The 27,225-nt window shown below is 42.2% G+C and overlaps 1 protein-coding gene across 2 annotated transcripts in view; it reads right to left on the bottom strand.

The window, feature by feature from the left end:
- Positions 1–403: 403 nt before the first annotated feature.
- Positions 404–27,225, bottom strand: part of LTK (leukocyte receptor tyrosine kinase) — a 96,107-nt gene continuing 69,285 nt past the window's right edge. The window contains exons 12-30 of one of the 2 annotated variants that reach the window (XM_042038210.1): positions 25,569–25,746; positions 24,898–25,048; positions 22,606–22,737; positions 21,915–22,071; positions 20,862–21,044; positions 20,259–20,357; positions 19,603–19,755; positions 18,749–18,859; positions 17,913–18,099; positions 17,121–17,211; positions 15,817–15,881; positions 13,706–13,835; positions 12,373–12,470; positions 9,966–10,058; positions 9,264–9,365; positions 7,226–7,360; positions 6,787–6,877; positions 6,048–6,158; positions 404–5,294 (exon numbers count right to left, since the gene is read on the bottom strand). In XM_042038210.1, coding sequence (XP_041894144.1) covers positions 5,181–5,294; positions 6,048–6,158; positions 6,787–6,877; positions 7,226–7,360; positions 9,264–9,365; positions 9,966–10,058; positions 12,373–12,470; positions 13,706–13,835; positions 15,817–15,881; positions 17,121–17,211; positions 17,913–18,099; positions 18,749–18,859; positions 19,603–19,755; positions 20,259–20,357; positions 20,862–21,044; positions 21,915–22,071; positions 22,606–22,737; positions 24,898–25,048; positions 25,569–25,746 — 2,381 coding nt within the window. In that variant the 3' untranslated portion in view covers positions 404–5,180. Of the gene's footprint in view, positions 6,159–6,786; positions 6,878–7,225; positions 7,361–9,263; positions 9,366–9,965; positions 10,059–12,372; positions 12,471–13,705; positions 13,836–15,816; positions 15,882–17,120; positions 17,212–17,912; positions 18,100–18,748; positions 18,860–19,602; positions 19,756–20,258; positions 20,358–20,861; positions 21,045–21,914; positions 22,072–22,605; positions 22,738–24,897; positions 25,049–25,568; positions 25,747–27,225 lie in introns of both variants that reach the window. The other variant, XM_042038209.1, reaches the window with a different exon arrangement.

Here is a 27,225-nt window from a genome sequence, read left to right on the forward strand (position 1 = left end):
AGAAAAACAATATATTTCAGTGTTTCTTTTGCTTTTAGTCTTTAGCATTTGGTACTTCCTAAAGCAAAACCAATTCTAAGACATCTAGAAGCCAAATGGTGGAGCTTGGTTCCAAAACCTGTTGTATACATTACCTTTAGAACCTGATTCACACAAAGCTTGTCAGCTTCCTTCATGGTAAGCTCTGTCTCTGAAATCTCAGTGAATAGCCTACAGCATATAAAAAAATGTGCATCAAGAGGCATTTTTCAGACTCAGAGCACTTAACTGTTCCCCTGGGCAGTTTTGTGTGGACACGGGCAAGAAGCACTCGACATTCTAGTACTGGCAGCACTTCTCAGCAAGAGAGAGTGTATTCTTGCCTGTGTGCAAAGAGTGCTTAGAAGAGAGGGAAACAAATAACCACCGTTAGTGTCTCTTTATTTTGTGTTGCAAATATAGAAGTATACACTTGTCTAGCTTTAAATTGCATAGAAGCAGGCATGTCATCTACTTATGTACAGTAGTTACCAGAAAGATAAGTTGGCAGAAGTGCTGCCATGGTCAGAGGTAATGACAAATCAAAGCCTATTCACGTAAATGGAAAAGTCATGTGATGTGAGGAGGACAGGTTAGGTATGGCATCACTTAAGGTCTCTGCATGGGATTGAGAAGGGTGGACAGCCAGGAGGGGAGAGCACAGCCATGCCTACAGAAGAAACTGCCTCACACAGGTCAAGGGTCTAAGGAAGTGTGGTCCCTGGCTGACACAGCTGTGGAGATGCAAATACAGTAGGGGAAACAGTATTCCCAGCAGCAACATTTTTCTTCTCTTTCAGGAAGGTGGGGGAGTGTTTTGGAGGTGGAATAAGTTACACTTGCAAAAGTCCATAACTATTTTATCAGCCTTGGAAAGCTTTCTTAGTGCACACCAGCCCATGGGCAAATCAGCTGAGAACTTAGCTCAGGAAAAGGGTTGATATGACGGGGAACACCTTAAATCTGTGCAATTAAAAATTCTGTTTGTTTAAAGGAAAAAGTGAAGATGCAAAGCATTTACGTTGAGGAGAGAAAGGATAACAAAGCAATCAGAAGCAGGAATATCAACAAATGTGAAAAGAAAGCAGAGAAAGACAAATTGAAATTTCCATTATTGTTTCATCTTTTGTTAATCAGTCCCTTCGTTAAAATGTGAGTACGAGGTTGTATGAAGCAACATAAAGTACTAATGCTAAACACAGTCAAAAAACAACTGTATACACACAATTACAAAACCATTTTGGTAATGTTAAAAGACAGACACCTATCAGGAAGAGCAATTTATAAACCTATAAATGGCTGATTCTGCAGTAGGGAAGTGTTGGAAGACTTTTCATGTTGATTATAGGACTGAATTAATCCCAGATCTCCAGCTCATGTCATTCCTCTAGGAAGCAAAATTGGGTTTTGGCTCCCAGTTGCCAAAGTAATCTAATTTTAACACTATAGTTTTAACTCATTGGTTATGCACTAAAAATGTCTCCTTAAAAAGCAGTTTCAAGTAAGTTATATTTTGCAATGGTAGCAGTTGAGCACTATGAAATCTCTGTTTGTACAAACAGTAAGTTTCAGTCTCTGAGTTGAAGGACTGAAGGTTGTCTTGTGTATCACTGCAACTGTTATTTTTTCTTTTGAGATAAAATGGTTTGGACAGCATGTAGCATTCAGCATCACAACAGGAGCAATATTGACATTATTTCCTCCAGGATATTAATTAAAAATTCATTATCTGTGAGGGTTTTTAAACAGCATCTAAAAAAGACTATTACAGGTCAAAGATTCATGGCAATATGTTGACAATTCCATTTGAGAGAGTTAAGAGCTTGTACAAAATTGAGGTTGCTAATGCAGATTCTTTTAAAATTCCCAGCTCTTTCTTTTAGTGCCCATTTGGTACCTGCAGCTCCAAGTCTTGTCTTGTTAGAAGAGACTGCACCTGGCTCAGTACAGCCGTGAGCTAAATGCTGTTGTAAACCTTCAGAGTCTGTCTCAGAAATAAATAATACATGCTTACCCTACTCTTACAGTTGCTCTTCAACACCCCATTCTTGATCACTCTTAGGGATAAGGTCCTGGTCAGGATGGAATTCTGTTCAGTCTCAGTGCAGCTTTGTCTATGTGCTTCGTGTAAATGAGTACCTTGATGCAGCTATTCAGTAAAAACAGGTATTTGTCCAATGTGCTGGACTTGCACTTTGTTTATAAAGTGAAGGCAGAGCTGCAGCCAAGACTGCCCATGGCACTGGTAATAGAACTGTGCTCTCCTCTCACTTCACTTTTCAATGGCTTCCCTGGTTTTATCACTACTGGCCTTTCTAAATTTGTGAATGGCAGTGAGGCAAGTGCTACACAGGGGGAAAACAATGGTAGCTCAGGCTGGGTAACTATCTGGACAGTAGGGATCCTCCTGCTTCTCACTGGAATCTTGGGGTATTGTATAGTCATTTCCACATTGAAAATATGAAGAACTGTCTTGTGTCTCCTGCTTCATTAAAAGTCTCTGGAAAGAGAAGGTGGTGTAGTTAACTTCCCATGGCTTCTGAACAAGCCAGTATTTCACTTCTCTTGCCACCAGTTTCCAGCCCCTGCTAATGGCTAAGGAGAATTGAAAGCAGATTCATAATGGGCCTGCAAAAGCATGGCCATGACCACCAGTGCTCTGCTCAGGACAGACACGGGCTGAAGAGTGAGCTGGCATCATGTCCACTGCTGCTGAACCAGGATCACTGCACTCTGCTGTGGCCTTATATTCAGGGAGGAAGGGGCCAAGATGCTGGCGCCAAGTCAAAACTGCTGTAAAGTTTAATAGGTCACCTTTGGGGGAAAAAAACTACTAATGCGTGAACCATAAGAGTAATAAATCTGAAAGGTAAGGATAAACTGATGAAATTCCAATTAGCTAAAAGTAAATGCATTTATTTTTTATTAGCCAGTCTGAAATATGACCAAAAATGTTAGCTTTTGCAAGAGGAAAGAATGAGAAAATTTCCAGCTAAATGGGCTTTTCTGCCTCATCTAACTGGGCTATAGCAACTCGTGGATGTAAGACAGGACAGGCAATGAGCTAAATGGGAGAGAAGCTAGAGAGCTAAAGCAAAGGTGAAATGGGAGGAAGGGCATGAGGTAAGGTCATCCATCTCCCTTGGTCACTAAACCCCTCAGCTCACTACTACTGAAATTTGCCCCACACAGAGGGACCCCCTGAGGGACCCCTCTCTTCTGACCATCTGTCATTTTACAACACAATGGATTTGGAATTATTTCCACACCATATGGGTCTTTGCTGAAAGGTGGCCATCATCACCCTTTGTGTCTGGAAGTCACAGAAGGGCTGGTGTGAAAAGGGACCTCCAAAGATCATCTAGTCTAACCTTCCTGCTAAAGTAGGTTCACCTACAGCAGGTTGCACAGGATCATGTCTGGGTAGGTTTCAAGTGTCTCTGGAGACGGAGACTCCACAGCCTCTCTGGGCTACCCATTTCAGTGCTCTGTCTCCATCAAAGTAAACAACTTTTTTTCTCATACTCAGGTGGAATGTCCTGTGTTTCAGTTTGTGCCTGTTACCCCTTGACCTGTTGCTGGGTACCACTGAAATGAGTCTGCTCCTGTCCTCTTGACACCTGCTCATAAGATATTTGTATGCTCTGAAATGACATTGTACAAAACTGTCCATTCTAAAGTCAAAGGTCTAAAACTATAGAAAGCATGGAGCAGATATCAAGTCAGACCAAAAAAGCATAAACCTGTGTCAAAGATGCCTTTCACTGAGGATGGATTCAGACTCTTCACTCTGTGCTTTTCTTTACCACAACTCAGTCGTGTCCACCCTGACTGATGTAAAGGACAGGAACTCCGTGTGGTCAAAGCAAATCCTCGCCTGCTGGCCCACACCTTCAGACTGTACATGCAGCTGATCACTAAGCATAAAGCATGTACCAGAGAACCTCTTGCCTCAGAAAGGAGCCAGAGAATTCTACAACTGGCATCTCTCCACACAACTTGATTACACACAAAGTATGTAATTTGCCACTGTAGGTTGACAGTGTTGACATTCAGGAGTAATACAAGGATAGAATGCTTCCAAGACTGTTCAGACTCAATCCAAACTATTTGCCTTTTCAGTCTCCTTATTTTGCAGCTTTAATCCATAAACACCCATTTAGATCCTAAACAACTGAAGAAAGCCGTAGAAATGAGCTGTTTTGGAAACAAACAACTACATTTACCAGCAAGTCTCTGCACTTGCAAGGCAAGGAACAATTACAACCTGCTCAGCTGTGTGAAGCCAAGTCATGGTTTTGGCTTTCTCAAATGATTTAGCTATTCAACCTTCCTGTATAAAGAACACCCGAAGTAGGGTTTACATTAGATTTCCCTTCACTATTCCTCTCCTTTGCATTACTTTCTACCTCAGAGTATTAAAACCAAGAACTCCAGCACACCAAATGCTAGATAGTTACCCAAGAACTTCAGCTTAGTGCTTACCAACATAGCACAGGGAACTAATGCTGAATATCAAAGTACTTACAAAAATGAGATTCATTTTAAGTAAAGTCCATTAAAAGATAAAGACAGTCCATTTCTCATCATGCCATGCAGCTCACCCTTCCTTGAAAAACCACCTGCCCCTTCTAGGCCCGGAGCTGTGAGGAAAGCAACACCGTGAGGCAAGCAGCACATTTCCTTCAATATTCAAAGGATTACTATCAGCTCCACCAGCAACTGCTTTTTTGATGGTAAATGTTTTCCTCTTCATTGCTTGTTTACAAAGCACATGCTCAGAGGAGCCTGATTTTTTTTTCTTTCGTTCTTCTTACTGCTTCCAATTTGAGCAATAGCTTCCACAAGGTCTACTAATAAAACAGATGCAAATGTGGCTGCTATTTTTTTTTACTTCCCTTATAGCGCATAAGCATTAGTAATTCACCAGAACTGTAAAAAGCTCTTGGGAATGTTGCTGCTTGCAACCAACAGCACACATTTTTGGATTCTTGGTTCAGAAAGAAGCATAAGCTGTGTTGGTCATTATTTCCATCCAAATGCTGCAGCTGGATGGTAGGTCCATTTCTTTTCACCTGAGCAGATTGAGAAGGAATTATTTCCTTATTAACTGTATTCTGAATCAGACAAGCAATGCCATTGTTCTCCACTTCTAAGCTGGTTCAGTGGAACACATTTGAAGGATAGAGATAGAAATGCAAGTGTCTTTTACAATCTGGGGATCCAGTAGGTAGACAGAGGAAGCAGAACATTCCTGATGTTGAAACTTCACCCATCTGAAGGAATTAAAGTGGAGGAAGTAAGTGAAACAGGAAGCAGTCCTTTCAGACACACACATTCCCTGATCTTTGGAAGAACTATTTCTACTATACTGGAGTAACACTCAGGTCATCTGATAAAGACAGACCAGAGTCCCTCTCTCTTGACGTTTTCTCTGTTTTACAAAAAGGCTTTTCATCTCTCTGCAGACTGGAGCTCCTTAGCACAGCTGCTCTGACCTCAGCTAAGGCTGATGGCTGGTGCTCAGCGCTATAGCACAGATCATCATAAGCATAATTTACATTGCCACAGGGGAAAGTCTGGAGTTTCACCAGTTCAATCCCACTGATATCCAGGTGAGGACAGGTACTTCGACCTGGAGATGCTGGAGATGCCCGAGAGCTAGGAGAACTGCAATTCCCATCAAAGCCTGAGTCTTCCCGCTCTGGATTTGCTTTGAGCTTGGAGCTGGGGCTGAAGTGACAGATATTCTCTAGCACCCATGATCCATAGGTTGGGTTCCAAAGATTTTTTGTTTTGTTTTTAAGTCTGTGGGCAGATGGATTGCTGAGCTCCAACTTCTGGTTTGAGGTCTGCTGGAACCACGACCCACTGTTGAAATCACTGAGGCATGGCAGGCTGGGCCCTCGGGCAGTCCAGTTGCTCAGGTTCTCCACCAGTAGCTCTTGTGGACATTGTACAAGTTTGTGCCCAGCATGGTGGGATTCCAGTGTCTTAGGTGTTGTCTGAGGTGTGAGAGAAGGGCTTACCAGCATTGGCACTATCCCACTGGAAATGTTTGGGCGCATGACCGTACTTCCTTCATCCTCTGGTGTGGGGCTACACTCCATGGGCAGCTCAGTGTTGATCACATCAGGGTCCTGAAAAACAGAGACAAGAATCTGTTACACCTTCAGGGTGACTGTCACAGGTTTGGGCAATACTGCACGTCATACAAGGTGCTCCGTTCCATCTGGGTATCATGTGCTGTTGGGACTCACATGCTTCCTTTGAGAAGAGACTGTGCTTCACTGAAATCAGTGACTAAGATGTGGGCCTGTAGTATAAAATTTCTCTCTTGAGAGGTTGGATCCAGACCTGTAGCTATTAAATGCTACTGGATGGTGAATTCACTGTGCCATTTCATTCCCCCTCTCCACCCCATTACTATTCAGCTGTGGCTTTTGAGAAACATTAGGCAAGGTCAGAATATGGACCTGAAAGAGATCTAAGTACCTTTCCATCACAAGGTGAAGAACATTTTGCTATTGAATAAGCTGAGAGCTAAAAGCATCCATTTGCACAGGTACAGTGTATGCTCATTTTGGCTGGGTGGAAGATGGGAGAGTGAGGATGGACACTGGAAAAGAGCCAACAGCACCATCACACTAGTAAAGTAATTATATCAGTCTGTCAGGACCCTTCACTTGCTTTAGGGACTAAAGCTAATGTCTTAGAATAGTTGGCATTCCATGGATTATCATCTACCTCGATACCAAAGACCACTACCTGTGTGCAATACTTGATCCTTTCCAGGATGGTAGAGAAGTTTGGCCGATACTCTGGGCTGTGCTGCCAGCACTGTGTCATGATCCGGTACCTTAAAGTAAGCAAAAAAATAAAAATTGATCAAGAAAGATTATTTTGTAAAAAGTGTTTCAGTATGAAGTGATCAGGGCTCCAAGGAACCACGCTTGGTACATGGCCCAAAGGAGGAGTGCAAAAGTGGGTATGTAATTTCTATATCCCTGGATCCTGTCTGATTAGGGAACCACTACTTCAAGCAAATCCTGTAGTGCTCTAAGCTGTATACAAGAGGCAGCTCAAGAGACGTTTAGCAATACCCACCTAACACGGAGGGCAATCACCATTCCCTGACTAGAGGTGTCTTTGTCTACTTGTCTGACACCTACTATACCTTGGTTTGTGAGAGAAAAGAAATACTTACACTGGTCCTGGACAGTTTTTTGGTGGATCCATTCTTCCTCCACTGGTAACAAATTCCAGCACCTCCTGATTGGTTTTGCAAGGGTAGGGCATGTAGCCTAGAGAGAAAATTTCCCAAAGCAGCACTCCAAAGGACCTGTGTCAGAAACCAGCCAACAATACCAATCAGGTTTCATTTGTGCCCCACAAACCTAGCTTGCAGCTGTGTAGGCAACACAACAGCAATGACCTTTCAAAGCTGCAGTTCAACCACAGTAATGTGCAATTAGTGTGATTATGAGTCAATGTGTACATAAAAAGACACCCCAATCATTCAAAACCTTTGCTCAAGCTCCAGAATAAGTTTTGCAGAGGTTTCAAAATATTTAACAACTCTGAAGGTGTTCTTTCTGCTGCATTCATTATTACTACAGCAGGAAATGCCAGAGTGCCCTTGGCTGTGTATGGTTTAACCGAAAAGAACTGTTAGATATGGCATGGATATTTCTTGCCTTACTTGGGAAAACTCGAGATGTTTGTCTAGACCAATACTTTTGGTGCCGGTAACTTGGCTGCAGGTTGAGCTCTGGGTGGTAGAAGCCCAAGGCAAGAAGCTGTGACCTTGCAAAACAAAGGGGAGGAGGACCTGTGGCACTGCCAGGTGACTGGACACTCAGAGACACAGCAGGAGCCAATGACTCCAGACTGTGGCACGCTTAGACTGTGAGAGTAAAAAGCCCAGGGCTTCCTTTGCTTGGGGTCCCTCCTCAGAGGACCGAGCTCAAGTAGCTGTTTTGTTGTTGCATCTTGATTAAAATATTTTAAGGGTCCCAACCTCTGAGCCCCTGCTATGGGAAACCTGTGGCCAAGCTGGTAAGGAAACCTGGCTTGACTGTGAGTGTGGGGGATGTAGCTGTGAAAGGGCCTCTACCCAGCTCAGGTGGTGCGAGTGTGACTGGACGGTCAGGCAGGGACTTTCAATTGTTTCCTTAATATTTGGATCGGTGTTTCAGAACAAGATGCTCAAGTACAACATCAAGGAAGAGACATCCAGTGAAACTGAAAGGCAGCAGCATTTCTGATATGGTTGTGCTTTTTTACATCCACAGGTCAGATAGTCAGTGCCACTAGAAATTATGTGTGACTTAGACGCAAGGAAGTCAATAGAGTTCTGCCAGGAGATCAGCAGGGTCAGAATTTTCAGAGCCACTTTTTGCTACAAAGGTCAAAGTAATTTTCAGTATATGCATGTTACTTATAATAGCCCATTACAGGAACTGTAGCACTTTCCTTCAAAATATTTAGTGCTGGCTGCTCACAGTTTGGTGCTGATAAGCAATCCCTTGTCTTCCGGCATTGCTAACAACTTCAGGAAACTGGGTCAGTGTGGCATTTGAGGGAATGTCTCAGTACAGCATATTGAAGGATCTACTGTACAGAGAAAGAGGCATTCTTAAGCAACTGGAAAGCTTCCATTCCCCAGCACCTGTGCATGAATGTGCCACTGTTGAGGAAGTGCTTATTTTAAAGAAAGCTCAAGTTGCATGAGAAATCAATTCATAAATATTGCTTCCTCAGCAAACAGCAAGGACTTCTGATTAAATCTGCTGTCATTTTATATGCAGCAAGAAAAAATATACAAAAGAGTAATCATGGGTGGTACAGAGACAGTCATTTACAAGGTATATAAGCAGACCCTGTCACTGATGGAAACTGGAAGATTCTGAAGGCCAAGGGAAGTATTTGATAATATTTATCTGGATTTTTAACTGAGATTCTTCAAAATCTAATCCGCTTTTGCTTTTCACTTCTTGATTGGCTTTATATGATACTCTGCATTTATGAATAGCAAATTTTATTATCTCTATTTACATTAGACTTTTAAATTCTTATTCGGGATTCTTTAGCCATACTTCTGAATGCAGTGGGAAGACTTCTCTTATTTTTCTGGGAAATTCTGACATTTTTTAAGGTTCCTGCTCAGCACACTTTTTTCTTGAGCAGTACATTTCTTGATGCTTTTCAGTGAGTAGCAGAAGTGGTTAAAAGACATTTATTACCAGGTATCAGTCTTGGAGGTGAAAATGCCCTCTAGAAAAGCTTCTGGTGGCATCCACTTGACAGGAAGCATGGCTCTTCCTCCCTTGCGGTAGTAACTTGCTCTGGAAAAGACAAAATGCACAGAGAACGTCACGCAGCCTGAAAGGGCTTGGTACAGAAAAGATCACCACGGTAACAGCAGCTGGGGATTGCATGTAACAGTGGGGGCCAAGTGAGAAGAAGGAAAAGTCATCAACACAAATAGTGCATTGAAGCAGGATTTTATATCCTCTTTGCGACTGAGATGGAAACTGAGGATGTTCTTGTGCGCAGCTAAAGACACCAAACTTGCTAGTGCTTTGCACAGGGTGTTAATGCAGCAAGTCTTCTTGACATCATAAAGTAAGAATTGTGGTTTCTGGGGTTTTTAAATTTTATTTCAATTTAAGATTATTCATGATCAAGTAGCTAATAAATTTGCCTATGCTTGGTTTAGTGTCCACAAGTGTTTGTAGTTTCCTGGGACCACAGTCGAAGTGGATTGGTTCATAAGCATAGATGTGCTAATTTACAGTCTGTTAACACAAGTTAGTTAACTGGTCATCAAATTCAGACACCTAATGGATGGTTCCACTGCTTCACATGTCATGAGACAGTTCAGACTGACCAAAATTATACAGATTACTGAGTTACTCACAGAACTGAAATTGCCCTTCACTTACCTGTAAATATCCCTGGCCATTCCAAAGTCACCAATTTTGGCTATTCGTCCTGCTCCAGTACAGGTCAAAAGGCAATTCCTTGCAGCTATATCTCTTAAAAAAAATTTAAGGAATTAATTCTAATTCTAAACTCTTAGGTAGTTAAAGGAATAAAAAAAAAAATATTAGACCCAGTCCTGCAAGTGTTAGTTGAGCAATCATTATACAAATGAGCAGAGCCCTGTTAAAAAGAGAAAGAATTCCAGTTACATTATAATTTTTATTAACCACAATTCTTAAACTGCATTTGAGTTATATCTTCTACCCAGCATTTGCCAAGCTTTCCCCATTCACACTTTCTTTCACAAAAGCAGAAAACAGCATCAGTAGAAGAGGAACAGATCCAACTTCTGTTGTTTCAACCACATTATGACAGATATCTTTCTTGCTCTATTTTTTTAAAGGGGGACATCTCAGCAATGTCACCATCAGTTACAGATGTGATGCTGTTGGACAATCTTAGTAAACTGCTTGAAAAGATACGTAGAACCAGATTTGGTGATCTGTTGCTTTGCTACTTCTGGATATCTCCCCTGGAATCAAGCAAAGCTCCATATGGAAGCAGCTGTTTGCTGGGTGCAAGTTTAGCTTGTGAGAAATGGAAGTGATGCCTTTGTGGCCAAGGCTAAAAGATTTCTGTTCATTTAAAATATGCATTCTGAAAAGAAACTCATTAAAATCATAGCACTGTGGGGGTCCTGTTGACTGCCAAGATAAATAAGCTCCTTGAACAACTCGTGTTTCTTCGCATTGCCAGCCTTGAAAAATCTCTCAGGATTTGGAAGTCAGGTTCAACTTTCTCTTCCATTATCAGCTGTAATTCCTAGATGACAATTCTTGTGCTGTAGAGACCTCTCTACAACCCCACTACACTACCTTTTACCCCTAGGATTCCTGATATCTGTAATGAAAACCTTCATTTCCCAACCCACTCTAAGTAATGTGGACATCCCTAACAAATAGTAATACAAAACCTGAGAGAAATTCCTTGTGTTCAGATTTATTGAATTGTTGGCTAAGACAAAATGAATCCATTTCCAGTTGCTTATATTAGAGATCTAACAGTGCAAAGATTGACCCAGAGATTTTTTTTTTAAAGTGATATGCTGCTGTTACTATTACAGTAAGGATTCTTAAAAAACAATGCTGTAGTGATTAACTCAGAAGTTTCCAATTAGAATACTGATCCTCTCATGTAATCATTAAGAGATCCAAGAGCCAAAACTTGTTGCACATTCTTACTGCTCTCTTTTAACGACAGAAAACTCTAACCCTTTTCCACCGGAACTTCCTTATTGTTGCAATATAAATGAGTCTGAAAACTGTTTCACATGTTCCAATCAGAAAGCCATATAACATATTACCATATCTCAGCCTCATGGCTTTGTGCTGCAGCTGCTGCTTGCCATTGTTTGCCTAGGTTTCTGCAGCCCCTGCACGCTGTTGCCCATCTCCGTGCTGTGCAGGCCCACACGTATGTATGCGTGCTGTGCATGTGGGTGAGTTTGTTGCCTGCTTGCTCATCTCCAGGCTGCACCTTGGCTTGGTTGGAGCCTGTGTGTCCCTCTGGTGTGCAAGAGCTCTCCTCTCCTTTACACGCAAGGGCTGAACACAGCATGCACTTCATAGTAAGGTATCCAGCTGCCCACTGTGCCTGGGAACATTATGAGCTGAAAAAATTCTTCATCAAAAACAAAGGATTCAATACCCAACTGGGAGTTTTAAAAGGATAACTATAACCTTTCTCTCTTCTATAATATTTTGTTTTTATTTGAAGCATGCTATATCAACATTTTTTTGCTCAACAAATGAGTAAAAAGGAGTTTGAAGAGACAAATACAGGCTTCCCAACACCATGCAGCAGTTCAGCCACTGAGCTGGGAAAGAAGCCTGAGATGTGTTTTTATGTCCTGTTATCCCTGCTCTACCCTCCTCTAGTCTTTGGCTCAAATATTGTGGACTGTCCTGTGCTGGTGGAATAGGGAAAGCATTTAAGTCAAGATGGGGAGATGAGGAAGCAAATAAACACCTTATTGTCTTATGAGCCAACACAGAGTGACACTACCATCTAGTGGACTACAGGGCTACTCTCAATTGTCTTTACATTGCAGGCACCCGAAAATTAATACGTAAACCCTCTCTCTTGGAACAGAACATTCCTCTCCCTCCAGGAGTGCAAAGAACAGTGCAGAGCCTAACTCCTAACAAAAACCAGGGAGATCCACCTGGACATCTAAGCACAAGCCTGTGTTGGTAGAGGAAATAATCTGTCTCCCCTGTGGAGATTAGTCCTGTCTAATCCACTGCAAATAGAAAGTGTATGAGCCTCATGCACCTTGAGACACATCAGAAGAGACTTTTCTCCTACCTGTGGATGAAATGATTCTCTTCCAGATATTTACAGCCACAGGCAATATCCCTAGCTATGTTCAGCAGGTCCTGCATTGTTAACGTGGATGGTTGATTCTGGAAAAGGACAGGAAATGGTAAGGGAGGGATAGTGGAGTAGAAGAATATAGTTCAGGCAGGGGATAATCAGAGAGGGACAGAAGATGGGAAAGGGAGAGACATACATAGAGAATGGGGGAAGGGTTAAATGAGTCAGGAGCAAAGAGGAACATAAAGCAGATCAAAGCAAAGAGTTAGAAAATGAGTAAACTCTTATTTAAAACCCAAAACTTTCAGGAGATTTCACCTCTCTTGAGCACAGTACATGAGTGCAAACTAGCAAGAGATTTATGGCCTGGTGTGAATAGCCTGTTAAACGGGGTGGGAGAGAGCTATTCCCTACTGTGTTATGTGAAACCAAAAGACAAGCAGGTTTAAAAGGTGAGATGGAATAGAAAAAAAAGGCACCCACTTTTAAAGAGTGAGTCAATAAATTATCAATAGAAATTAGTGCATGAACGAGAGAGAGAGAGAAAGAGAGACAGTAAAGATGCACAAGTGCACATCTTTACACCAACATCAGCATTCATCAGCTTATCTGTCCTGGTAGAAGAACAGTGATTACCCTCAGGAGCAGGGTAAAAAAGGGATGCTTTACCACAGGACTCCAGGACTGGTACTAACCCTTCACCATCTGCACTTCCCTAAGAACAATAAAGAAGACTTTTTCCAGGATCCCTGCTTATTTTCACTCCCTTATATAATTACACATGGGGAAATTTTCTCAGTTTTTCTCTAGGAACTTATTTATTACTCTCAGGAAGAGTGAGGAGAAATTACTACGCTGCTAATCAAAGCCCGAGATATATCAAATAAATTAGGCTCAGCTCTTCAACTGGTATAAATTTGTGCCTCTCCATATGGTGCCAATGCACACCTGCTGAAGACTTAGTGTTATGAATTCTGATTATAACTTAGCTCCTCACGTGCCGTCTCAGTACACTGAAAACAAAGCAGGTACTGAGGAAAGAAAGCCCATTAATTTGTAGTCTAATTAACAGAGAAGTCTGGAATGGTAGGACAAGGTTTTACTATTTCCTCCTCAGTTACTAATAAACTGGAGTTTCTGGCCCTGCTTTCATTTTGTCTCACTGCCATCTGCTTGCATCAAGCAGACACAGGTATCCGGAAGTCTGTGGCAGCTGGGACACACGCACAGCCTAGCTTGGCTCCAGTGCCTTTTTCCAATTCATAAAAACATAAAAGCACTCATACTGAAATCAACCACAAGCCTAGCAGGGAAGTTCTCTCACCATCCTGGGTCGGTTCTGCCGAAGAAAGCTCTTCATGTCTCCTCCAGCCATGAGCTCCAGCAGAATGAAGCGAGGCAGCGTCTGTAGGCTGACACCGATGCACTGCACGATATTCTGGTGATTGAACTTACTGAAAGCCAAGATCACAGCACATGGAAGAGAAACACAGCATTAGTACCTGGCCAACATCTGGCACACTCTCATTATGCCTTGAGATTTGACAACCTGGATTGAAGCAAATCCTGATGTTGTTACCAAAAAAAACTTCAGACATATCAAAATGCCTCTCTGGTTATGACAGCTCCAAGAACAGGGTTATGCCTGGCTTTGCCCATGAAAAGCCTTCAACAGAAGGTATGAAAAGCTAAAAGCAAAGCAGAGCCTTCTGTCTGTGAAGAGAGAATTTAATGGACACACTGACTGAAAGATGAGAGTGACATGAGAGGGACAAGAAAGTTAAGCATGCAAATTTCATTGGCATTTGTGATACAAAGTCCTGACTGGTAGGGATTTTAATTCAGCATTGGTTATTTTAGACATGGTGTTGTCTAGCTGGGGGACTCAGTTCAGTGTTTAGTCTGCCAGAGGGACTCCGCTAATACCTTTTGCAGCAGCTGCCTTTGTGATTCTACTTTTTACAAAAGGAAGCTGAGGTTGTCATGAGGCACAGTAAGACTCAGTCATTAGACAGCAGCATCTTCCCTTAGATAATGATTACCTAGATAATAAAGGAACTAAAAATAGAAAGGAAGTTGGGGAAGAGAAAGAGTCATGTGCTACTAAGTGAATCAAGGCACTCCTTAATTGATTAAAATTGCTCTTTAAAAAAAGCATACATCAGTGTTACCTCCTGTTCAGCTACCAAAGTTCTTGCAGGCTGTAGGGAGTCATGAGATTCATGTTTTAATAGCAGAAAACCAGCATCTAAGTATGAGATGGGCCAGACAATGAGAAGAGGAACTTCACATTGCACAAATTCAAAATGGATTAATTCTGAACACTTACAATGAACCCCGGCTATGCTACCATTTTAAAGTCACCCTTGACCCTACTATTGTTTTAAGGTTATGGATTTCTGTTAATGAAGTAAATTCTAAGACTGGAATACTTAAAGTACAGGTGGTAATAGGAGTGGCTGTCTGTTATCTTCTCCAGGAAGGTTTTATAGATCTTATAATTCACTGTCAGAAGGTCACTGTCAGAAGGGACCTTATAAAGGTTCTGTCAGCTTACAAAGACATCAAATCAAATGCAGAACACATCTGTACGAAAACGTTTTACCTTCTTACTCCTCTGAATGGGACCAGCAGAACCAATCAACAGAAATCTTTGTTAAATTGTTGTGATGATTTTTGGGTAGGATAGAGTTAATTTTCCTCACAGTAGCTCATATGGTGCTATATTTTGTATTTGTGATCAAAACAGTGTTGATAACACATTGATATTTTAGCTACTGCTGAGCAGTGCTTACACAGCATTAAGGTTTTTCACACACACACCCACACATACACCCACCTCCCCCGCAGTGAAAAGGCTGTGGGGACAAGAGGTTGTGAGAGGACACAGCCAAGACAGCTGGCTCCAGCTGACCAAAGGGACATCCCATACTGGATGGTGTCATGCTCAGCAATGAAAGCTGGGGAGGAGGGGAAAGGGTCATTCAGAGTTTGACATTTGTCTCCCCAAGTAGCTGCTGTGCATGATGGAGTCCTGTTTTCCTGGGATAGCTGAACACATGCCTGCTCATGGGAAGTAGGGAATGAATTCTTTAATGCTGCTTGGCTTCCTCACACAGATTTTGCTTTACCTATTAGACTGTTTTTATCTCAACCATGAGCCATCTTGTCCTTCTGATTCTCTTCTCTGTCCCACTGCTGTGCAGCCAAGTTGCCAAGCTCCAGAGATGGGCAAAAAAAGAACCTCAGTTACCTTGTTTGAGATAAACAAGTAGCTAAAACCAGTAACTTATATGCTATCAAAACACCTTCTGGTGAAAAATAAGACTGAATTTCTTTTCTGAACACTGGCAAGGGGATAAGTGATTCCATGATAACTTGCATTACTCTTTTTCCCCCTGCCCACCATCAGTAAAAAAACCCCTTAAACTATACCTGATAATCAATGCTTCCATCAGGAAATCCATCTCATCCTGCTCAGAGCAGACTTCTGGCAGGGTCTGTTGGGAGGTAAATGCAGTGAGGGCCACCCCACCAAAGAATTGAGAATATTTGCATGTCCACCAGAGAAAAAAGGAAAAAAAAGGAAAAAAAAAGAGTGAGCATGTAACACGTAAATCACCTCAGGAACCTATGACCAGGGGCTCATCCTTTCAGTGTGCAGTTTGTTGCACTGCATGTGACCCATCTGCTAGTTAAAGTAAGAACAGGAAACCACTGACTTACCTGAAGATTTTTCTGTGTGAATTGAACTCTATGCATACTTCTGGAGCAAAAATAGCTTCAGATACACATCAAGAGAAATATTAGGTAGGAACTTACAGACCTAGAAAGCTCTTTAAAATGACATTTATTCTCCCTTTTGTTTGTGTCCACATTGCAGCACATGCTTGCATGTCCTATGACACATACAAGCCACTTGATTTAAACATGTGTGTCACACGCCCCTATAGCTTTCTTTCCTACCATCAGATTTGGACAGCATCTTCTGCTGATACAGATGAACTGGACTATCACAAATGAACAACATGCTGATCTTCTTTTGTTTGCCACTGTGCTCTGGTGCTTTTTCCAGTCTGGATAGTGAAACTGAGTTGGGCAGGTCCAACTGCCTATTAATGTCCTGGGTTTTCATCCACAGTGGCACAGGGAAATTCATTACATAAAAGACAGGATTAATAAGAGTAGAACTTCTTTTTGTTAACAAAGGCTGTGTTCTTGAGCTGAACTCATAGAAGGAGATTTGGTTCTCTAAGTAACAAGCTTATAAAATAACAGAAGCAGACTATGAGCATCCTTAACTTCAGGGCTGAGTAACTGACAAATCCTGAGGCAATAGCAGTAATTTCAGAGAAAACCAGCCTGTCATCTCTTGCCATTAATGATAGGGAAATTAGTGTGATATAACAATATATATTTACAACAGCATCTTTAACACTGTGCAATATCAAGGGACTATCTGAAAATTTCACATAGAGTAGAAAAACATTACTCTCGGTATAAAGGGAACTGAGAAACAATATAAAATTTTAAATATATCATGTGATAAACTTAGGAGAAATAAAGCACTCAAACCAAAGCTGATAATGCCTGGATGCAGCAATGTGTGTGAGCCTGCATCACACATATGCATATGACATTAAGCATGTGATCAAAGTGAATTTTCAGCTGGGATAGTGATAAGATAACATGGCTCTTATGGGTAATTATTGCTGTATAAGAAATTTGTGGGTACTGACCTTGATAGCCACTTGTAGAGGGTTGGGATCCCCTGCAATGCCTACCACGGTTCCCTCATAAACCTCACCAAATGCACCATGTCCTAGTGCCCTGCAAGAAAAGAAGAGAGGGAACAGACATTTTATGTTCTTGGATCCAGTGTTGGCCAAGCTCTTCTCTTCATCCAGTCCAAGACAAATCAACAACAGAGTTTTGTTTTTGTCTCAAAACTTCTGAAAATAGCTTATCAGTATTTCTGTTACTACCATTAAAATTACAAGGTTGGATCCTTGATGGTTCTGAACAAAAAATAGACCTCCTCAGTCCTAGGGCCTATCACCAAGTATGGCAATAGCAAGACAAGAGAAAAATGTAAAACAACAGAATAAAGGTGACTGCAGACTGATGTCTTCAGGAGATTCTGTAAGACATAAGATTGATCAAATTTTTCCTTCTGAAGTTTATATAACTTTGATCAGTATCATCTGGATGGCATGGAGCTGAAGAGCAACCTAGTATCTCCTTGTGACAGGAAATTTCCTTGTGAATGAAATGCTGAAACAGACATACTGCTATAATTTGGAAGGGAGCTACTGCCAGGAGGAAAGTGCAACAAAAACACAATCACAGTAGAGGTGAAATAGCTATAATAGAACACAGAACAGGAGGCTCATGATCTTATACTTCTGCTTGAGAACTTTATGGAATCAAATTATCTTAGAGAACATAGCAAGTATCACATCTGTTGTATTTTGGCTGACTTGCACTAGGTGCTTTGCAGTTAGTCAGAGAGGCAGCCCTTGTTTTCTCACCGAAGCAGAGAGATGTTCTTTCGTGGGATCTCCTTCAGCTCATTCAGAGTGGCAGCCTTCCCTGCAAAGCAGTAGTTGGGGTTGTAATCAGTCATGATGACAGATGTACGAATTTTGCTCAGTTTATATTCTGGGCTCTGCAGTCGTGCTCTGGCTCCTTCCAGCTGCTGCTTCTTCAGGTGGTAAACTGCAGGTGGGGAGACAAATAAAAATGCACAAACAAGATCAACAACAGGATAGAAAAGGTAATGCTGGCCACACAGAACAGAGCAACACGAATCCCATAATTACAAATGGTCTGGAAACATCTTTAGCCTGCCAGTATCATGCTCTTCTTCACACTCTTCAGTGATTAAGTACTGGATATGCAAACAGTCCTGCAGGCACCTAATCACCTAGGAACAACTTAGGTTTCCTATGCTACTTTATGCACTGGCTGAGGAAGAGTCCTCCACAAGACATCTTGTTGACCTAGAGTCCCAAAAATCAAACTGTCTCCCTGAATGAATTATATATTTGATTACAGATTGTGATTTCATCCTGTATTGCAGTGGCTGCTACAGAAACACATGCTAAGAAGGCTTTCCTAGCTCTTGTGTCCTGTGGCAAATACCAGGGAAGAGCAGTCCTTACCCTTTGGGACTATGCTTGTGCCTAATTGTAGGTGGTGATGTTTTCTATCACTTCTTTTTCCCTGTTCCTCCAATCCACTTGGGAGAGCACAACACTTTGGCTCCAAGTATTGAAAGCACTGGCACATGGCCAGGTGGTCTCCTTTTGTCAAATTTAACTGGGAAAAGCCAAGTCAAATGGTGATAAGAAGTAATATATCTTACTGATAGACAGGCTGCCACAAGTGAGGATCATTCCAAGCACCACAATCACAGACACCACAACTAAGAGGAGGGGGAGAGGCAGCTGTCCCTCTGGTGTAGGACCCTGGGGCACTGGAAGAATAAAAATAGAGGTGCATTAATCAGAAAACAACAAGAGCTACTGTAAAGCATCCCTCTGATGCTTGTATTTCAGAAAAGAGTACAGAAATCATGGTCAGAGCATCCTATAAAAATTACAGCAAATCCCTCTATAGCCCTGAAAGTTGAAAAAACACCTAAATAATTTAGAAATCATTGTGAAGAAAGAACACTAACTGATAAAACACAGATTTCTTATCCGTTCTTCAGTTTTCTATAAATGGGTAACATCACTACTCATAAGTTGAAAATCTCTACAGTCTTGATCTTTTGGAGCTCCAAGAGACTGTGAGAGGAAATAAGTGTGAGTACAAAACATCAGCTGACAGGCACAGTGGGAAACTGCTGTGGAAGGAAGTAATTTGTGGCTTAAATAACTCAGCAGTAGGTGGTACATTATCCTGGAGAGGTATTTATGCTTAAATATCTGATACACTGAGCCCATTCAGGAAATTCACACCATGTCTCTTTACAGATATTTTACCTCCTGCCTAATCCAAATGGGAATGTTGGAAATGGTGGCAGAGATGCAGCTCAGCACGTAAGCAAAGGTCATAAGGAATTCTCAGCCCTATGTTTGACTGACATTTCTCACAACACCTTGTCCACTGGAGCCACTCACTCTAACTAGGGAATTGAACATCAAAAAAGCCAGAAGGAGAGATGATATAAAGCACAGAGATGTTATCCAATGAGGCTAAAACTTGTCAACTTACCAGTGCAGGTGACATTGTCGTTGGCCAGCACAGCCCCCATCTCACATTGGCAGACTGGCAGGTTGGTGTCAGGGTCCCGCTTGCAGTTGTCTGAGTGGCAGTGGCTGCAGTTAAGATAGATCTGAACCTCCACCTCACCATGACTCTCCATGGCTGAACAAGGAATCAGACACAACAGGTGGGCTTAGTTCAGTTTTTCCTATCTTGTTCCAGTAAGGTAAAAAAAACCAACAAAACAAAACCCATCAGGTACCTACAACTTCTCTCCTTCTCTGCAGGAGAGCAGATAGTCCAACACAGTGTGGACTTGTCAGAAGCCTGATGGGGATCAGTAGGGAAGAAGATATTTGGTTCCTTAAGCAAACAGAGAGGCCTTGAAGTGAATTGACCTGGAAAAGTCGGGGACTGAGGATGTGCGGTTGAACCTCATGACTGGTGAGTCTCCTGGTTTAGAGATTGAGAGAAAAAGGTCCCAGAGCACTATGGAAATATTTAAAGAAATGACCACAGCTAAAGATCTGACCTGCAGCATGAAATAAGCTTTAATGAAATGAATAAAAAGCAAAGACAGGAGAAGAGGGAGGAGAAGAGAGGAGATAGAGAGGAAGAAGGAAAAAGGAGGAAGAAAAGAAATGAGAGTAAGAACCATATTGTACCTGCCAAGGGATGCAAGAAGATCTCTCCAATGGGGTTCACAAAAGAGATGCCATCCTGCCCACCAGCTGTGATATCATCAGTATCAGAGGCATGTCCTCCTGGGGAGAGAAGAGTACGGCCAGCTGATCAGTGCTGCATGCTGCAAAAAATGTGATGTCTCTGAAGGGTTGCATTCATTCCCATTCACCTGGAGTCACTCTGCAATCTTCCAGTGATACTGGATTCTACAATGTAAAACCCTCACTTGACCCAGCCAGTATCAAAGTTAGTGAAGTGACTTTATCTGATGTAGGTGTCTCAGTTCAGCAAGGTAGAAATATATTTGCTTTGAGCAGAAAAAGGAAATGAAACATTTTCCATGGGTAACTTGAGAATGGGTGAAGGGATGTTTCATCACACCTTCCAAATATTAGATCACATAGGAACACCTTTATAACCTTGATTTCCCCAGCTACAGAGAGATGGTGGAGAATAGGGTAGGTTTCATATCTGTGCCTCACCTCCTGCAGCAGTGTCCTCTGCACTAAGAGCACTAGCCCTGACCTGCAGGTGCGCTGAAGGGCACAAAATTAGTCATCATGACTATTCCCCAGGAGACTTACCTCTGTACCCTCCACCTCCTCCCCCAGAAGTACAAGCTCCTCCTCCCCCACCAAAACCACCAGAGGTGGTCCACTGGAGCTTGGCTAATGCCTGGGGACAAGCTTGACCTCCTTCTCCACCTTCCAGAAGGGACTTCCCAGCCTGAGGAAGCAGACTCTCATCTTGCCAGCCACCACCTCCACCTTCAGCCAGAGAGTGAGAAAAGAAAACAAGAACAGGTGAGGGAAGCACAAGCAGAGATTCTTTGTAGAGAGACAGAGATTAGCCCATATTAATTTCTTAAGTGCCTAGTTCAAGGTAAACCCTTCTTTAAGTTTAAAAGAATATACAGACAAGCTCCTTGCTGCCATGGGCAATAAAAAAGAGGAACTCTAATGCACAGCCTGTGGTATGTGCTGCAAAAACCAACACCTCAGCACCAATTTTTTGTGGCATTAAGAAAATAAGGAGCCAACCGCTCCCCTTCAGGATAACTGGTTAGGGCAGTCAGCCATGTGAGATTCTGAGTCCCCCAGGGAAATAAAAATAAATTGGTTTTCTACATCTCACTTTAGTGGCCTCTCTGTAAGCCTACTACAGCAGGAAATGAACAACCACCGGAATTTTTTTTGCCTCTTAGGAATGGATTCTAGGCACAGCCATCACAATATTATAAATAAGCTTCCATTTCTGGTATGATTACCATAATATAATTGTTTTTGTAAGGGTTTAAGGGGAGTAACAGGAAAAAGTCTTCCCTTCAAAGGCCATTGTTACAGTGTGAAGGAGTGGGCTCCATCCCCCAAACATTAATTTCCCTGGTTCAGTTCATAGAAGAAAGGAGTCCTCCTATGGAATTGCCTCTACTGGAGCACTAATCACCTGTCATATGCATTCTCTTTTATCTCATGACATGCCATATAAGAAGACTTACAGACTACCAACATATTCCTAACAACTACTGCCACAGAAGAATTCAAAAAATTGAAGAAGTAGCCTTTCACTTCATGCCTACAGGACAACGAGTGTATTCAGTCACCTGATTCAGACCTTGTGCAGTTTTAGCGTCTCACCTGCTGCCCCAGTCCTTCCACTGACACCAGGAACCGCAGTGCTGTTCTCAAATTGCTCCAGGGGTACATCATCCAGGGAGATGTCCTGAGCCTTCAGATAGGCTTTTCCTCCTCCTCCTGCTGCGATGAGCAAAGGTTCGAAAATCCCATCCTTCTGCTGGAAAACCCCCCATCAAACATCAGAAAAATTTCACATCCCTTGGATATGTGAACTCACATAAACTCATCAAAGATCGTGAAAGCATCCCAAAGAAGAGTGGCCCAAGGCCAGGGCAATGTTACTGCTTGTCTCATAGAATCATTACAAAATTACTTTATATCATGTTCCTGAGTACAAAAGTAACTAACTGAACATCAAGGTTTTGGGATTCATTTTTATTTTAGGACTGCTGCCAGCATTGAAGTGGGATCCTGGTGTAATTCCCACATCTGAGCTGTTAAGGACTGAGGAACCAGTTCACCTAGCCTAGTGACGGTGATAAATATGAACAAGGATATGAAAAGAGAGAAACAATTAAAAAGACAAAAACCAAAGAAAAGCAGAAAGAGGAGGGGGAGAGAGAGGCAGAAGAGTAAGATTCCTTTTTCACAATTGTTTTAAAGAACTATTTATCATATGCCATGACTGTCAGTGAGAGCTAGTTGCTCTGCTGGACACTGCTCAGGCAGGATGCAAAAAGGAAATACTTACTCTAAAGATGTAGGTTGCTCCTCCTCCACCTCCACCTCCTCCAGCCCATTCCTTCAGGTCCTTTTTTTTTTTGTAATCTTCTTCAATGAGAGATGACTCCCCTAAGCAGATCTTCTGGGTTTCAGGATTGCCCTGAAAGGAGAGAAGAGATGGACTCAGATATCACTAAGTCCAGCTCTTGAGAGTTGTCTGTGTATTTCAGTTTAATAATGTCATAATGTTTGTCATGCATGGTAGACAGATATAAACCAGTATGTAGATTATCTTTGGAGAAACTGACCTTTTCTACTAGGACTGACAGCTGAGGGATAGATCTGTCTGTAACTTCTGATTAGCAAACTCACATATGCAAATGAAAATAAAGATGCATAGAAAAAAAAGTAATAACTCATTATTAATTTCATGTCATTAATATTTTGCATATTTAGAACTTCTTATAACCAAAACCATTAAAATATTCTGGATTAGGGATTAATTCTGAGAACTTTCTTACTGCTGTATTTACTATTTATTTCTCAAGGAGATAAATGCACAAAGCAGACATTGGTGACCCACACATAGTTAAGAATAATCTATTGACACATCTTGGAAGAGTTATTTGGAGACCCAGTTTCCTATTCTGGCACCAGTCTTACTGGCTGTGTCCTCTCATTCATGCAGAATCACAGAATGGGGAAGGTTGGAAGCTACCACTGGAGGTCTTCTAGTCCAACCTCCCTTCTCAAGCAGACTTCCCTGGAGCATGTAACTCAAGATTGTGTCCAGATGGCTTTTGACTGTCTCCAAAGAAAGAAACTCTACAGTCTCCCTGGGAAACCTGTTCCAGTTCTCAGTCACCTTCACAGCAAAGAAGTTCTTCACATTCAGAATGTGTTCTGGAATGTGTTCCATTTACTGCCCGTTGCATCTCATCCCAAGACTGAGACTGAGACTGACTGAAAATGACAGAGGGAGAGCTCTTTCTCAATTCTGTTAGCCATGGTGCATGGCCTTTCTTAGTTGGTGGAGCAATTTGTCTGGTTAATTCAAACAGGAGGACAAAAGATGGCAAGGTAGATGAAGACCAAGGAAAAGCAACTGGGGTAAATCTGAGGAGAGAGAATCAAGGTTTGGAGCTGCAGAACTTCTCCAGAGAAAGGAAAACAAACATTAGTCACCCAATACACAGATTCATCGTGATTTCCAAAGCCAAAGAAAGTTGGGCTTTGGAAGTGGGAAAAATTAACTGCAACTTTTTCCAGCAGCACCTGCCAGAGAGAGATAGTCAGTGGTGGTTTATAATTTGCAATTTGGAGAAAAAATCATGAAATGAAAGGGATTAATGGAAACTTTTCAGATTATGACCTAAGACTGGAGAGTGCACTGAAAAGGGAAATGCAGACACGCAAAATTATGTTTTATTTAGATAGATAAGATTCTTGTACAATATAAAATGAAGAAAAGGTGGGTTTAGAGTCTGTTGCAGCATCTGGGTAAGATCTCATGTCCCGTGAGGAAAGTAAACAGTAACTTCAAATGCCTACAGGAATAGTTTATGCATCCCCAAACACACCATTCTGTGGGGAAAAAACAGCTTTGTTCCCAGGCAGGGGTTAACAGATAGCACTTCTGGAAAAAGGCAGTATCAAAAGCTGATGCTGAAAAGAGGTAGTTTTTGAGCCTAAGTGGCAAAAGGACTTTCAGATCATTGGGTCTAGCATTAGAGGACACATATGTAAGTGTTCATGTCACCAATTTCCATTTCTCATGAGTGTTTTTTTTGCCATTACAAAAACCTAATCCAGGGGCCGCTGGAGTTGGTGGGAAGATTCTCACTGGTTTTGGTAGACTTTGGATTCAGACTTTAGTCTTTAAGCTTAGAGAGTATCTAACACAGTGCAGCCACAACACTGCTGGATGCTTCCATAAATAATAGTAAATTTTCTGAAAATCCTGGCAGACAGAAAAACCCTAGGCTGTGGAAAAACAAGAGAGAGAGCATATCACTCGCCTACAAGCTTGCTGCTTAAAATAAGCAAAGAAAGCTGATGAAGAACTTATTTCAAACACCAGGAGCTTAAAGCAAAGTTTCTGTGGGCTTCATATTTGTTTGTCCATTTTGGGATTGTTTTTCTTTTCAGTGTTCTTTATATCTGTATTGAGATTCTTTCTAACTTTTATTGGTTATTTCCTGTCTCCTGACTGGATTTCATTGCTGGATTCTGGGATTTCTATCTTTTATCACCAAACCCCAAGCCACCCACTGAATAGTATCTACAAGGTCTCTGCCCACACATGCTTGGTGGCCCTCACCCCAGGGCAGGCATCTTCCCCCTGCTGCCCCACTAAGATGTACAGCAGCTCATCTTTCTCCAGGTGGAAGGTGGCTGAGATGAAGACCCCGTGGGACCTCTTATTGTGGTTTTTGGCTCCCTTCCCGCCGGCTGCTCCATAGGCAGAAATCCTGCAAGAAATAGTAAATAGTTGAAGAAACAACTCTCACACTTCTCATCCCCAAAATGAATGCATCTGCAAGGTCTCTCCAGCCTTCACTTCCAAACAGACATTTCTCCAGAGCAGGCTCCCCTGCTGTAGTAGCTTGTGGCTATTCTTTGAGACCCATGTAGGTAGGCTGCTCAGGAAGATAGACCAACCCTCACCAGAGTACTGGCAACAGAGACTGCAGGAGCAAATAGCATGAGCTGGTATAGCCCACTCTAGAAGTCTAAGGCTACAGGACTGAGATGATGGCGCCACTTCTACTTGACTGTATGCCCACTCTCACTCCTCTTCTGATCTCTTCTGAGTCACTGCTCACCCTCCCATGCTTCAAAGTAGCTCAGACATATATCCTTATAACTACTGCTCCTATTTATTCACTCTCCACCCACTCAGTACAGATGGTCCCACACTTGTGCTTGTTGAAACTCCAGAAACAAAAAGCAGTTAAAGGTGGCTGCCCTCCAGCACACACTGATCCTCACCTGTATATGTTTGTGGCTGGCACTCTCCAGACTTGCACTCCCCGGAGTCTGCCCTCCTTCTCCACAGTCACTGACACATTGCTGTTCCTGTAGGCACTGTCGCACTGAGCTTGAGTTGGCCCACGGGGACCACTGGCACCACATGTTGAGAACCACCACAGAACAACAGTTGTGTCCCCTGTGACCAAAACAGCAAGAGTTGAGTCTGATGTGAGCTTCCCTGTATTTCTCAGTACTTAAATTATACCCACTTTGTTCTAGTCATAGCACAACTACTCCTTTGTTACGGTCACTGTTTGCTTTTCTCCTCTCTTACCTTATTTCCTGCACACTATATGATAAATCCTGGACTGCAGATAAACTTTATTGATTGGGTGTGAGGGGGGAAAGGAAAAGAGAAGAGGAACTGGACTTCTAAGAAGGGGTTTATCCAAGTGTCTCACAGATATGATCAAATTCCTCTTCTCAGTGGCAGTCTGAAGGAAGAAGGTGTTCAACTTTCCAGAGGAGAACTAAACCATGTACCCAGAAACATGAGTTGAAAGTATCTGTCATTACAGCTAGTGACCGTTTATGAAACACAGTGAAAGTTTCAAGGGACTTGTTTCAGGCTTGCCCAAGAAGCCTGTGGCAGCAGAAACAGCCAGGGGACAGCCTCTTGCTCCTGTCAGCAGGGACCCTTCTCCCCCAAGCAATTTCTTTCCTGGTTCTCATTAAGCATTATTCTTTTATTTCTACAACAGTGCAGCAGCTAACTATGTCCTCCATTTCACAGTAATTTTCTAAGAACCAAACAAATCCACTTTCTTCACATAATTAGTTGAAGCCCAAGAATAAAACTTTTCAGTAACCTATCTAAAAACTGTGTGAAGCAGTGTGTGCACTGCCAAAAGCCTGGGTCAAAAGTAGAACTGTTTAAGAGCCGAATGGTTAAAATAGAGGTAAAAATTAAAAACTTTTAAAAGAAAAATTCCGATCTTGTTTAAAGGAAAAGGCAAGAAAAACTATCCCCAACAGACATCCTCCTGCAAACATGCAGATGGATCAATGCAGTATGAGTTTCAGCTACATTACAGCATTCCCTTGAGCTAACGGGAGCAGACAGCAGTACAGATTGTCACATTCCAGGTGGACACAGCCTTCAGGAGCTGGTACAGTCACACACTGGTATTTGTTGGCCGCAAAACAGCCTCAAGAACAACCTCTCCTCCTCATCTCCTCTTTTAGACAGCTCTTCTCACCCACACAGTTCTTATCTGTCCGCCAGAGTGGCAATCTCTACCGCTATCAGTAAATTAGTCCCCAGTGTCCCCTGTTCTCCTAGTTTCTCATCCATTTTATCTCCTCACTTACTTCTCCTCTCTGGATTTTCGTCTTTACACCACCATTCTACACATATTTTATTCAGCTTCACTGCTCAGCACTCTTTCTATTCCCAACTTTCTGTACAGGTCTACACCTTTTGTTCCTAAGCTGCCTATTTGTGCACTCCGAATCTGAGTCATGCAGCTTTTCTGTTTTTGCTTAAAGAGATTCTGCTTTTCTTTAAAGAGAACCTGCTATTTCAGGACTGGTGAGCTGGGCTCCAGCAAACTGCTTCCCTATAGCCAGAGACTACCTGACACAGTTTCCACATCTTTGGCACGGATTACATATA

The sequence above is a fragment of the Corvus kubaryi genome, unplaced genomic scaffold (genome assembly GCF_017639235.1).
Source record: "Corvus kubaryi isolate FWS band 111438036 unplaced genomic scaffold, C.kubaryi_AGA036_p1.0 37392, whole genome shotgun sequence".
NCBI classification, from domain to species: Eukaryota; Metazoa; Chordata; class Aves; order Passeriformes; family Corvidae; genus Corvus; species Corvus kubaryi.